This window comes from Alosa pseudoharengus, unplaced genomic scaffold (genome assembly GCF_046254945.1).
Source record: "Alosa pseudoharengus isolate Yale_2024_CS ecotype anadromous, Long Island Sound unplaced genomic scaffold, YU_APseudo_1.1 YU_APseudo_1.1_scf_14, whole genome shotgun sequence".
In the NCBI taxonomy this organism is placed as follows: Eukaryota; Metazoa; Chordata; class Actinopteri; order Clupeiformes; family Clupeidae; genus Alosa; species Alosa pseudoharengus.
Window position 1 is genome coordinate 40,091,391 of NW_027468609.1, and position 15,222 is coordinate 40,106,612.

The 15,222-nt window shown below is 41.5% G+C and overlaps 1 protein-coding gene across 1 annotated transcript in view; it reads left to right on the plus strand.

Moving 5' to 3' along the window:
- Window positions 1–15,222, plus strand: part of aggf1 (angiogenic factor with G patch and FHA domains 1) — a 135,572-nt gene that overhangs the window by 97,903 nt on the left and 22,447 nt on the right. The window contains exons 11-12 of the mRNA XM_076284922.1: window positions 5,482–5,647; window positions 10,042–10,118. Of these exons, the coding sequence (XP_076141037.1) occupies window positions 5,482–5,647; window positions 10,042–10,118 (243 nt within the window). The remainder of the gene's footprint in view (window positions 1–5,481; window positions 5,648–10,041; window positions 10,119–15,222) is intronic.

Sequence of the window (15,222 nt, forward strand, 5' to 3'; positions counted from 1 at the left end):
CAGTTACCAGTCCCCTGTCCAAGAGTTCGAATCTGGGTTAAGATTTTGACAACAATATAGACCTCTGAAGTTCGCCTACAAAAAAGATCCAAAACGGCCATCTTTGCCCATATAAGGAGATCCGGTTGTTAATTGAAGCTAACTACCTATGGCAAATTGCATTGCAAGTTAGCTCTGGAGTAGCAAACATCTAAGTGTACCGCCTTCACTTACCGGAGATCACAATATCCACTCGAAGGCAGAGGACAAAAGTGTGTTAAGGAAAACGTCTGCATTTCAGACTTTTTCATCCCCACGAGACTTTAACAGGTGCGATTATTCAAAATCCCCATGTTATTTTCCCATAGGAAAAATCGCCAGATACCGGATGTCAAAGATGGCAGCTTTTTTGTAGGCGAACTTCAGAGGTCTATTGACATCGTTGTTTACCTAAGTTTATCTTTTGTGCAGATCATATTATCAAAATCAGAATCAGCCTTCTTGGCTTGGTTTGCGCAAACTAACAAGGACCCCCCCCTCCATGTAAATCAAAGGCTACATATTCTCAGCTGACTCGTCAAAAAGTGCGCACCACCTTATTATTATCTGCAGGTGTGTGACTTACTTACGTGCACATGGCTGCAAATTTACTTTTAATTTATGTATTTTCTGCCTTGGGCATTTTAAAATATGGATGTATGGTGGTTAGAAGTGTAAATATCAATTAGAAACCTAAATATATTTATAATTATTCATTTGCAAACAAATAACTGGCGTCAGTGACGTCTTTGACACGAAGATCCCTGGAACTATGCTTCTACTAGCATTCTACCACAGGTCGAGAGGTGTAGTTGTAACTACACAACTTTACGATAGTGGTTGCGAACGTTCGTTGCTACTATGGTTTTGTGAAACACTAACGTAGTGTAACGATGCATTGGACTATGTAAGTTCCAAATATGAATGTAATTCTGCGGCATAAAGCAGATGTAATTGTTTATTGTACAGAAAAAAAAATGACATGTCAAGCAGTCAATTGACTACATTGCAGTCAAGAAGTAGTCCAAATTACGTGGGTCATAGTTGTCTAAGCCTCTATAGCGTAGCCTGTTAAAAACGTCGCAGAAGCCTACCCAAGGCTACAGATTAATTGTGAACAGTTATTTCTCTACTGGCTCAATTATCACACCACTGTTTTGATTTGCGTAGTTGCGTTAACCCAACACTGACAATAATGTAGACAGCAAATTTCGATTTCGATTTCCGTTACCACCGTGTAGTCAAGCCTTAAGCCATACCCAAGTAGCCTAAATCGAGGTACATCGAGCTTTTACAGAAAGGGCAGCAGGCAGAGCGATGTACAGTGGCAGAGCGACGCACAGTGGCTGAAAGTGGTACTAAAGCTTCACGCAGCTTCACGCCTCGTAATGCGCGAATGAAGTGGTCATTTGAAAGCGATGCCCACTGTAGCTTTGAGTAACGCACGGCTCAGGAAAGATAGTTTGCTACATTCATGACCTTAAAACTCGCACAAGAAATGCGCATACATCTTTATCTTGTCCCATTATAATCACAGCTTTATTTGCGCAATAGCAGTGCATCCATCAAGTCCGTCAATGCAAAACATTACAGCGACCGGCATCTCGAAGTTCATTCATTCAGAAAACAATCATAGTATTTACAGACGCTATACAATTTCATCGATAATATTAGTCATGGCCCATTTGAAAAGGCGTCAGCTTACTGATGAAGAGATCAGGGTTATTTTTACATCTAATGACGACTCTGATGTGGACATTGAACATCCGTCTGAGGTAAGAGCAGAGATATTCGCGTGTCCTGTTATCCTCGTGACAATTGTAACACGTTGTCAGCGCGACTTCATTTGCGTAATCAAGTGCATGCATGCAACACATGTGATCACATGATGAAACTTTGATTGTAGGCCACCTAATAATGACTATAGAATGTCAGTGTAGAATGCTAGTGACGCAGCCCAAAAAAACTCACCCAGTGGAGTAAGTTGGTTTAAATAAAACCTACGTTCTTAAGGGTTAAGAAGAGCAGCAGCTCTGTGGAGGGAGACCTGGACAGGGCGAACCAGCTGAACCACTTCTACAACAGGTTTGACTGCCCTGCTCCAGCTCCAATGGCAGTGGTCTGTCCACCACCCCCTGCTGACTCAGACACTGCTCTTGCTTGCTTGCCTGCCCAACCCACACCTCCCCCCTCACTCTCAGTGCAACACTCACCCCCATCATCACAGGCTATCGCACCCATCCCCCACATGATGAACGGCTTCAGTCAACAGCCATCAGTCTCCAGCCAATGTGACAATGGCTTCAGTCAACAGCCATCAGCCACCCGACAAACCCCTCCGACGCACCCCTCCTCCCCCCCATCATCACTGCTGATCAGGTCAATGGACAGCTAAAGAAACTTCGACCTAGGAAGGCAGCCGGGCCAGACATACTGTGTCCAAGGCTGCTCAAGGTCTGTGCTGCTGAACTGGGGGAGCAACTGAAGCACATTTTCAACCTGAGTCTCCGTCTCAGACGAGTACCAGCACTGTGGAAGACATCATGTCTCACCCCCGTCCCTAAGAAGCCACACCCAAGTGAGCTTAATGATTACAGGCCTGTGGCTCTAACATCACATGTGATGAAGACAATGGAGCGACTGGTCCTGCGCATACTCAGATCCCAGGTACGCCATGCGCTAGACCCGCTACAGTTTGCATACCAGGAGAAAGTGGGCGTGGACGACGCCATCACTTATCTCCTACTCAGGACACATTCTCACCTAGACAATCCTGGATTACACATTACCTGACCGAGCGGCCACAGTTTGTGAGACTGAAGAACTGTCTCTCTGACAGTGTGATCAGCAGCACCGGAGCTACACCGGGAACTGTGCTCTCACCAGTCCTGTTTACCCTGTACACATCTGACTTCTGTTACAACACCGAGTCATGCCACATGCAGAAGTTCTCTGATGATACTGCAATTGTGGGGTGTATCAGGGACGAACAAGAGGAGGAGTACAGGAGCCTGGTGGAGGACTTTGTGCAATGGTGCAAACTCAACCACCTTCAACTCAACACTTCAAAGACCAAGGAGATGGTGGTGGATTTCCGCAGGTCAAAGCCCGCTCTGCTACCAGTCTCCATTGATTGGGTCGATGGTCTTACAACTGGACAATAAACTGGACTGGTCAGCCAATACTGAAGCACTCTACAAGAAAGGGCAGAGCAGGCTGTACTTCCTGAGGAGGCTGCGGTCCTTCAATGTCTGCATAGATAGGCTGGTAAAGACAGCTGGCTCTGTCGTGGCAGCCAAACTGGAGTGCATCACTTCAATATCAGACAGAAAGACCCTGAACAAACTGATCAGCATTGTGGACAATGAATGTCATCTACTCCATAGCACTATTGTAAAGCAGAAGAGCCTGATCAGCTGGAGACTTCACTCACTGTCATGCACAACTGATAGACAGAAGTAATTTGTCCCCAGGGCCATTGAACTGTTCAACGCTTCACTTAAGGATAGAGGAGAGATAGACTTCTCTGCATAGTCTGTTTACATGCTATATTAGTACATTTGCACAACCCCTTCCTCCCTCCTGGACTGTGGCCGTACTTGATGCTTAATTGCCTTATACTCAATACTTGACCAATGGCTGTAACCCTTTTACCTCAATCTTGTCTATATTATACATTATTCTCTTATATGTCTATATTACTTTCCCCACCCTTTCAACTGTATATTGCATCTTGCTTGTGTCTGTTGAGGGGTCCACGACCATGGCACCCTTGACAGGGACAACAAGGAAGCGATCATCCTCAGCTGCACTCTGAATTACGGGCTCAGTCCCTGCCCTGTCATGCTTGATCATCCTTAAGCATCCTTAAAGGAATTATCCGGAGTAAAATGCACTTTAGATCGATTTACGGATGATTGGGGGTACATACGTTGAGTTGACATCAAAATCATGTCATTCGGATGTGTTTTGAGAAAGTTCGATTGTACCGTTTTCAGTCACACAACTCGTAGCCTGGAAGTGAGCAGGGCATTTCAATTTCGCCGCTACAAAACGCTATTTTTATACCTCTTCTCCGGAAATGTTGCCATCTTTGCTGTAGGAGTATTATTGCTGGGTGTGTTGTAACATGCTCTGGAAATTCACATTTTCGTCGCCGTTTAAAAAAAAAAAAAAACATAGTCCAGTATTTCTTTCGAAATTGAAATTAAGTTGTATGGACTGGACTATGTTTTTTTTTTTTTTTTTTAAACGGCGACGAAATTGTGAATTTCCAGAGCGTGTTGCAACACACTCAGCAATAAGACTCCTACAGCAAAGATGGCAACATTTCCGGAAAGGTACTGGCTTGATGAAATTCATTCTGGACTCTCTATTCGACCACATAAAGACCTCGGGATACTTCGGTTTGGCTTTAGGGACCCTCTACTCACTACCACGTAAGTGTTATGTTGTTTGGAACTGTAGAAGAGGTATAAAAATAGCGTTTTGTAGCGGCGAAATTGAAATGCCCTGCTCACTTCCAGGCTACGAGTTGTGTGACTGAAAACGGTACAATCGAACTTTCTCAAAACACATCCGAATGACATGATTTTGATGTCAACTCAACGTATGTACCCCCAATCATCCGTAAATCGATCTAAAGTGCATTTTACTCCGGATAATTCCTTTAAGCACACTATGTTGATATTTGATATTTGATTTAGTTTCTATAGTATATTTAGTATTTTAGTATCATGTTTATCTTCTACTGTTTCTATTGTACAGTGGAGTTTTCTTATATGTATATTACTTTTTCCTACTGTAAGTGCATGTTGTGTGTGATGTCTGTATGCTACTGAGACCTTGAATTTCCCCCTGGGGATCAATAAAGTATCTATCTATCTATCTATCTATCTATCTATCTATCTATCTGTCTATCTTGGTACAGGGACTCGGTACTTGATTGTGAGGACATGCAAGGAAAGTGGTCTCATTTGGCCTCTAGGGGTGCTTTAATAAAGAAAGTGAGCTCATATCTCAGCAGCGCCTTGATGTATGAAGTCCAAACTTGGTACAGGGACATGGTAGCTAATTGTGAGAACGCACAAGGACATTGGTGTAATTTGGCCTATAGGGGCACTGTAACAAAGTAAATAAGCTGATGTCTCAGCCATTCTTTATCCAAGTTGCTGTGAGTGCTTGCTCATGCCATGGCAATGCCATTCCTGCTAGTGTACTGCTAGCCCCCGACATTGCTGCTTGCAGCTATATTTGATATTGTATCGATATTATTGTTTTTACTACTAATGTTGGCTTAATGTAGGCTAACCATTTTTTAAAATACTGTTTACTGTTCATTTTAACTATTGTAATGTTCATATTTTGTAAGCTTTGGACAAAAGGGTCTTCTAAATACCATAACCATGACCATCATTCTAAATAAGGTTGGTATAACTGCTAATGTCTTCTATTCTTTGCTAGCCCAAAGTTCGCTGTGAACCTTGTCCTCTCAGCCATGGGGATGAAGTCAGGATAGGAGAGACTGTCCTTTCCTTTCATATCCACCCAGGGAATGACACCTGTGATGGCTGTGAACCTGGACAGATTATTGCTCATCTCAGTCGACATAGAAAAGAACACAACTCAGGTAATGTGATGCGCTCATTTTCCAGTAGTTTCAATGACATGAATATTCACTCTGTCTTTACTTCATTGTTTCATTGATATTTGGATTTAACCCTCTGTAGTCAGGAGCTTTGTTTTGAGTCTCATTTAGATAAACAAACCTAATGGCAACTCATTACACCTGCATGATGCTGCTTTGAGCTCTCCCTCAAACAGGTTCAGCTTGCACCTCCCCTACCCAATTCAAAATGGTGGCTTGTGCAAGAACTGTTCATGCAGACTACAACTTGCGCGATGTAGCCTACACAACTTTGTTCAAAATTGATGCATTCAAGTTGACTTTGCAAACTTAGTATTATAGCCTATCTATCACAACGTTGTCAATCGCGTTGTCAATCGCAAACGCAAATTTATTTAAACATTTCTTGACGGAATTACCTGTAGCTTAAATTGTGGAGGTCAAAAAGAAAGCACCTGTTTGATAAATGAGCCAGTAGTGGAGAAAGAACTAATCAGTAGCGTAGGGTAGGCTTCTGCAAAAAACAATGTTGTTGGCGATTTAAAGGTGCCATGTGTAAGAATTGAGGTAAAAATATCCAAAAAATGAGCTACACGCATCAAAAGAATGAGAAGAAAAGGGCGATGATGTCATTAAAAAAATGACAAGGTATAGTGCTGCAGAGATATCAACCTGAATTAGCATGCTAAATTACTAGCCACAGCCCGACAGGTATAATACCAGTTTCGGCCATGGGAGGCGGTATGCGGGCAACATAACCACCAGCCAAACTGCAATACACGTGTCTCGGTTGTTACTCTAGGGTAGACCAACTCACTTTCTGGAGGTATACTGCCCCCATCTTTTATGGAATGTGGAGTATGAATTGATTTTTTGCCGGACATTACACATGGCACCTTTAAACTATCTAGCGGACGTTTAATAGGCTACAAGCAATAGAGGCTTAGACAACTGTATGGCCCACGTCGAAAATGAATTTGCCCTACTTCCAACTCTTTGACTGCACTGTAGCCAATTGATGCTTGACAGTAGGTTATTTATATTTTTCTGTAGGCCTACAATAAACAAATTTGTTTGTTCAACTTTATACAGCAGCTCTACGCCCTTGGCCAGCCTACAGAATGGGAACATTTTGGACAGGGAATGAGAATGTATGCAAGCAGGATCTGTAGGCTGGTTACCAGCAAACAATGTTTACCTAATGCATTAACTCAAGACTTCAAACATTTTATAAACAACATAAACAGAAAGGATGCAGGCAGCAAATGTAGAGGAGTCATTTCCAATGGAAGAACAAAATGTTGAACGAAGCCCAAAGCTTTACTGATGGCCCAAGGCACTTTACATAGTAGGAAGGCAAGGAAACACAATAACAAACAAACAAAACAATACAACAAAGTAGTGTTGCACGGTGTATCGATACTAAAAAGGTATCGCGATGCCTTCACGCAAAAAACGATACGATTTCAGACGTTTTTAGAATCGATACTTTATTAAAATAATAACGTTCTGTGTCTGTGTGAACTGCTGCTCTCACTGCTCCTTGCACGCATCTAGTCAAGTGGGCGTGTCTAAGCAGGCAGCTCTGAGTGAGTGAGTGGGCAGCCAACGTCAACATAGTTCTTTGCCGACAGTTCTAGGCCTTGTGGATAAAACAAAAGGTGCAGTGAAATCTGCAACTATTTCGGATACATCGCGAATAGTGAAAGCAAGCCATCAGGTACACAAAGTCATTTAAAAGCAGTAGGCTACGCATGGAACTTGGCTAAACACCTCGCAGACATATCCCAACATTTTTAAAGAGTTCAAAGAACGACAGGTTAACGATTATGCTATAGAAAACACGACTATGGTTAGTGCCAAGTTCTTCTCTTATGTTTTAGTCTAGCCTAAGTGAAACGAGTATGGTTATCTGGGATAAAGCGAACCTTCCTTCATCCATGAATTTTGACGAGACATAACGAGCTGTAATCTTTTTGACGAGACATAACGAGCTGTAATCTTTTTGACGAGACATAACGAGCTGTAATCATAGGGTGCTAACGTGATGAAAGCGCAATGTTCACGCCAGAATAACATTACCATAACTTGTAAACGATCTATTTCATGTTCGGTCAGTAGCCTACTACTGGTAATATTTGTCATGGCATGTAGACTGCAATTTGTTCAATAATTATTGCCCAGATGTAGGATAGGCTATACCCAAAATGCGCTAATTAAAGCCCACAGCATAATACCACCAAAGGTGTTGAGTCCTAATAATAGCGGCTTATTGTTACAGTAGCCTACGTGGTAGCAAATCATGTTATCAAAGAAATAGACGTAATAACGCACACAGATATATTGCAACAGGTAATGGTGTAGGCTTATCTGACGAAGACCTGAGTGGTTGGAACGTCGTACTTGTACACTGGGCGCAAAGAAGACTATCCTCACATTTTCCCCTTTGCAACTGTCAAAGAAATCCCATGAACACGGGAAGGCCTAGGGTAGCCTATTCATGAGTTTCATCAAGTCCCTTTCCACAGGTGTATAAAATCAAGCACCTTGATTATCAATGCAGACTGCATGGTGCTTGATTAATACACCTGTGGAAAGGGACCTGATGAAACCTACCAATACTGTACATCAGATGGCCCCTCTGCATAGCATTCAGTGATTTGCATGCAGTAATTTTAACACTGACCTTGATCTAGCCTAGTTTGGCTATTTAAACTACTTTATTGCCAAAACACAACACAATGTAAATGAACTATAACAAACAATAAAGGACTTAATCACACAAAGTAGGCCTACTATTTTACTCACTGCTCCAGGTTAATGTGTGCTTCAATGTGTGACCTGTGTGTTCACTAATTCACGGATGGGATACATGCAGAGACCAAATTCCTTGTATACCAAAGTATACTTGGCCATAAAACCTGATTTACATTACATTTTACACAATTGAAGCGAATTAGGTTGGTAATGTATGTAGTCTCAGAGTAAGTTACACTTTACGGTAAGGGTACATGAATTAATTCATGATTTATGTATTACTTCATTCATTATTATCAAATTAATCATCAGGAATTTACTGAGTTCATAGTTTGTCATTTGTCAAATGAACTATAACAAACAATAAAGGACTTAATCACACAAAGTAGGCCTACTATTTTACTGACTATAAAAAAATAATAATTATGTAGGAAGTTTAGAACCCAGAATTGACCTACACACTACAAAAGTGCACCAAATTTAACACAAATGACTCAATACACTTGGAGGAGGTATGAGTCCTTTCTTCTCCAGATATCTTAGGATTTCGCCGTAGTATCGTTTTAGTATCGAGCATCGTGATATTTATGGCAGGTATCGTATCGAAGTCATAATTTTGGTATCGTGACAACACTACAACAGAGACAAGTTATCTGTATGGAGCTATGTGTTTGGTGTGGAGGAGAAGTGATCATTAAACAGAAAGGTCTTGAGATGTGCTTTGAAGAAAGGAAGAGAAGAGAGGTTGGGGGAGGGAGTTCCAGAGTTTGGGGGCCAAGGCACTGAAGGACCTGCGACCCAGGGTGGAGAGTCTGGAACGGGGGATAGCCAAGAGGTTTTGGTCAGAGACACCGTCTGAGTAATGATTAGACAACCAGGTGTTGGGCTTTACACAACATGAGCCCTGCCCTCGGAGCCTGTTTCAAACCGTTCTCGCCGTGCACTTCACCCCAGCTGCCATTTGACATGCTTTTTGTAGGTCACTTGATTGTTGGGAGGTTGTTTTTAGCAGTCAAAATTTAATTTTCATGAGCTTAACCATTAAAGGTGCGACCATTTGTAGGATTGTTACTGAACGTTCTGTAGGCCAAAATCAAAACACTGGTGAACGTTCTCAAGACTACCAGACGCGAGCCTCTTCTGGGTTGCCAGATGTAATGAAGACTTAGCTAATGTTAGTTGACCTGCAGCTGCTTTAACGTTTCTCCAACCATGACCCAGCTAGACATTACGGAAACAGTAAAAAAACAGTGGATTGTTTGATTATAGTGCTAACTGTTGGGACTGTCGCAGGAGACCTAGTGTAGGTCTATCAGCCATCGAAATGAATGCTCATCATGGGGTAATATTGTGGAAACAAACGTTGAGTAGGCTAAATTTATGGTCCATACTGTAGCATACTGGCGTGTGTAGACTCAAAGCGGCAAAAGCCGATGTTCCTAACCCTGCTCACAAGTGCCACCTAGTGGTTGTTTGGGTCATTGCAGCTTCACTGGGGAAATATAAATAAAAGACGCGTGATTCACGCGAGAAGCTGTACAATTGATTGTAGTACCCACTGTATTACAATTACCATCACCAATTGAGTATTTCTGACATTCAGGTTTGATTGTGATCAAAGTATGTACTTCTTTCCCCAGGTCATTTAGTAGGAGAGAACAAAGAGATGCAGAGGCAAAGAGAGCTAAAACAGATGAAAGTCAAATATGGTCTCAAGGTCAGTTTCTGTTCTTTGCAGTGGGCATATTCTGTGTAAGTATGACATTCACTATCTGTTAATTCCAGGAACATCTGTTTGTGTGTGTTTGTCTTTGTGTCTGTGTCTTGTCTGGTCTTTGCATGTCTCTCAAACGATTGGTCTGAGAGACCACACTTAGCAAGTGTATTGTTAAGGCCACATGAGAGTGCACAGTGTTGAGTTTGAAGTTGTTTGGCTTAGTAATGCAAAAAACAAGGCTTTATCAGGTCTTTCCCCTCTTGCCACTCACTTTCCCCCCTCCCTTCCTCTTAATACCACAGCACATCACTGCACACCTACAGAAAGTGAGTGCAGTGTTGAAGCTGTCTGGATGTTGAAATATGAAGGAAAATGTTAATAGGCAACATGTGTCTAACCTCAATGATAGAGATTGCCTTTGGATGCAGTTTACCTGTAGGCATGAACACATTTATGCAGGTCTTGCCCTCAGCGACATGACACCGGAATGCCGTGTCCAATAGAAACGAGATTAAATAATTTGTTCATTATCAGACACTCAGAACATACAAATCATTGTGTAGTAGAGTGTCACACTATTGAAGACTATTTAGATATTTGCTATTCTGGGAACCTCAGCTGAAGAGACAGAGTGGCAGAGCATGACATCATTTAACTAAGTAAAAAGGCAAGGCTGCACTGTTTGTTCTTGTAATTGTAGGCTAACTGCCTAATTACACCTAACCCCTCACTGCTCCCCGAGCGCCGCTGTAGCAAAGCAGGTCACTGCTCCGGGTTAGTGTGTGCTTCACCTCACTGTAAGGGCTTTCAGACACGTGTAAGACCGTAGGTTCTGCGGATGTTAAACAGTTGGGCCGTATATCTGAACAACATAAACATATGGAAGTTCTACTGCTCCCCACCTAGTATTTCCTCCGGACATTATGTAAATGAGCTGTGTCTGAACGAAACAAAGAACATGCGGTTAAGTGGCGGGAGCACTTAAATGCCAGGGTCATGATGGAGTGGCATTGTGCTGTCCAGAAAATCTCCGACCAGGAAAGACGAAAACATCACGGAGCTACTGTCCATGAGGGCAGACAGCGTTGTGATAGAACACATGAAGGGAACGGCAAGAGACACATTGATGTACAACCGCATCGCAAGGCCAAAGGAATTCAAAAGACCAAATCATCATAAGCAGTAGGCGACGACGAACAACGACGTTGTTGACAACAATAACAGGAGTATTTAATAAATTGTTAGCCAACAAGGTCGGTTTTCTGTTCATTGATAATAATAATAATAATAATAATAATAAGCTTTATTTGTATAGCACCTTTCATACACAGAATGCAGCTCAAAGTGCTTTACATTTGAAGCATGTAACAAAATAATAGTCAGTCAGTCATTATCAATCACATTTCTTCATTGCTGGGGCCGTTTATGATCCACTCAGCAACATATCAAAAATATAGAAAATGACATGTCATAAGACTGGCAGCCTTAACCCTCTTACCCCCCACAAGCACGCCATATCGCAACTGTGGCAAGGAAAAACTCCCATATTCCAGGAAGAAACCTTGACCAGAACCTAACTCATGCCTTCTCATGAACTCACTGTTAAGCCCGATATTTGTTGAGATTTAGAATGAATAATGCCTAGCTAGAGAAAATTAAAATGAAGAAAACCCAACTTTGTTCCACGCTCCTTATGTAAATGCAATTGACACATACAGTATTTGACTAGTTTGCAGGAGCACACAAACGGCATCTGAATGGCAGATTATCATTTAGGCTGCCATTCAACGAAATGCAGGCACACAGTTAGCAGGTGCGTATCCCACAAAAGGCACCTGCCATTGGGACGGGAGAGGATGCTTTTGGAAAAATAAACCATGAAAAAACAAACCACTTCACCGTTATGTTAGTATTTTTGTTTGTTGTTTAAAAAAATGTTGTATATTATGGCCTTGAAGTCTTGAGTTACTGAATTGGCTGGTACCATAAGCCTACAAATTCATGCATGCTCTCTCCAACGCAAACCAGATTTGGGTTCCATAGCCAAGTAATTCTGCTACATAACGTTGAAAACAGATAAATGTGTTTATTTGAAGCACACATACAAATACTGTAGGACAGCTTCAAGTATGCACACTTACGTGACTACTTCAAGTATTAGCCTACGCACAATAGATTTTTCTTCTTTACCCTACATAATGCATACATTTTGTAAACAAAAACAGCAGCTGTGACAGCGGCCGCATATATTCTGCTTCATATCTCGCCTCTTGCGAACTCTGCAAGCCCCCCTCACTCGACAACCACACGGAGATTCTCTAATGTGTTTGTATGTCGTTCACACATAGGTCCGTATAAGGTCCACAGGTTAGCATCATATCTGAATCACCCGAAGGTTTGGACCTCCGTTTGACCAACCTCCGCATATACTCCAGAGGTTATGTCTGAAAGCCCTTTGTGTGTTCACTGTGTGCTCTGTGTGTTCACTAATCCACGGATGGGATAAATGCATAGACCAAATTCCTTGTATACGGAAGTATACTTGGCCGAGAAACCACATTTACATTTAATTGTAAAGTAATTTCTAGTGATGCACCGATATTGAAATTCTGGGCCGATAACGATATTTAAAATTTCACCGATATTTTTTTGATACACCTTTGTTGGTATTAAAATTACATTTCAAATTTTTTCAACAAGAAAATTAGAAGAGAGAGTAGGGCTTATTTTTTTTTTTTCAAAATGGAGGGAATTCCCCCCTAAGGTTCTTCATGTATGCATGGGGATGCAGGATGGGATCCATGTATTGTAAAACAAAGGTGTGATATGGTGCGATTGTGGAACCGTCTTGTCAGTCTGCCAGAGGAAAGGCTAACTAGGAAATGTTTTAATTGGGATAGAGCAAAGCATCACCCCTGGTCTGGAGAGGTTTCAATAATACAGTCTGCGTCTGACTTGCATATAATGTACCAAAATAATTTGCAATGTAATATAAATGTTGTCAGACAAAGATTGTCAAGTAAATATGAAGATCAATGGAAACAGGATATATAAGAAGCCAAAACTTAGAAATTATGTTCAGTTTAAGAATGATTGTTACAGAACCTTATATTTTCCTTAATCTAAATTAAGGCAAACTAGTGCTCAATTGAGAATTTGTTTCAAACCTACATTACTGGTAGAGATTTTTATATCAGTCTAGGAGATCATGTGTCTGAAAAACATGACTTGCCTTTTGGTGTGGCCCAGGGGAGCTGCCTTGGTGCCCTGCTATTTTCCCTATATATGCTTCCATTGGGAAACGTCATAAGTCAGCATAATGTAAACTTCCACAGCTATGCAGATGATACCCAATTGTATATTTCTGTGGAGCCAACTAACCTAGATGGCCTTTGCTCCCTCACTGCATGCCTAACCTCCATTAATCAGTGGATGAGCAAAAAAAATTTGGAACTAAATGATGACAAAACAGAGGTACTTTTGGTTGGACCAAAACTAAAGCGAGATATTGTTCTTAGTAATCTGGGGAACTTGGCACACCAGGTCAAACCAAAAGTAACAAGCCTCTGTGTCATCTTAGATGCAGAGTTAAGTTTTAAGCCCCATATCAGACAGCCTATTTCCACTTCAGAAACATTGCCAAAGTGCGGCCCTTTTTAACTCAACAAGATGCAGAAAAACTAATTCACGCCTTTATCACTAGCAGGTTAGACTACTGCAATGCACTTTTCACTGGTCTTCCCAAAAAACATCTAAAGAAATTGGCACTCATACAGAACTCTGCGGCTAGACTTTTAACTAAGACTAAGAAGAGAGAACACATCACCCCTGTGTTGGCTGAACTGCACTGGCTCCCTATTTCCTATAGAATTGATTTTAAGGTTATGTTAATTACTTACAAAGCTCTGAATGGCATAGCACCTTCATATATCTCTGAGCTTTTAATATCTTATCAACCACAAAGGAAACTTAGATCATCCAATTCTAATCTTTTAATCGTACCCAAAGTGCTCCACAAACAAAGTGGAGAAGCTGCTTTTATCCATTATGCCCCCAAACTATGGAACACCCTGCCTCTGTACATCAAGCAGGCGAGTTCAGTAAATATTTTTAAAAAAGATCTGAAAACATACCTGTACAGGAAAGCTTTTAGTTAACTTATCTTATCCTGTAGACTACTTTTTCAGATTATTCTACATCTGCTGCTATTGGAGGGCGCAGCCAGCCAGAAGCAGATGGGCTCCCCCTATTAAGTCAGGTTCTGCTCAAGGTTTCTTCCTGGAATAGTTTTTCCTTGCCACAGTTGCCATATGGCGTGCTTGTGGGGGGTAAGAGGGTTAAGGCTGCCAGTCTTATGACATGTCATTTTCTATATTTTTGATATGTTGCTGAGTGGATCATAAACGGCCCCAGCAATGAAGAAAAGTGATTGATAATGACTGACTGACTATTATTGTGTTACATGCTTCAAATGTAAAGCACTTTGAGCTGCATTCTGTGTATGAAAGGTGCTATACAAATAAAGATTATTATTATTATTATAGTACCTTACCTCTGGTAGTGGAAGTGGGTCGATTTAAAGGTACACCTTAACACTTACGTTTGTGTGAATTCTGTGATCTTCAGGTTGTGGAAGATGAATTTCACTTTGTTTTTTATTGTCCTTTATACTGTGACTTAACTCATTGAATGCCAAGCTGTTTTCGGGAGCTTTGTCCTAGAGTGCCAGCAATCTAGACCATTGTTGATGATTTTTGTACAGCCACAGCATATTCTGTGTTATAGCTATGAACACATACAATGGCTCGATTAAAAGGTGAGACTTTAAGCTCTCGGTGGGTGCAAACCGTGTATTTCTACACGCCTCTGTTCCTGAGAAATCCCAAGCTAAACTGTGGCTAGTTTTCATCAAAATGTCGCTGTTTTTTTTCTAGAAATAGAGATATAACGTCTTTCATGAAATATGAAGTGTTGCCTGTTACTTACTTGTGTAAACTTTCCGGGAAGTGATCAGCGAGACCTGGCGAGACTGCCACCTAGTGATAGACCCACGAAAATGGCCTGGTTTTGACCTGACGTGCATGCGTCACTGATTCGACCCAAA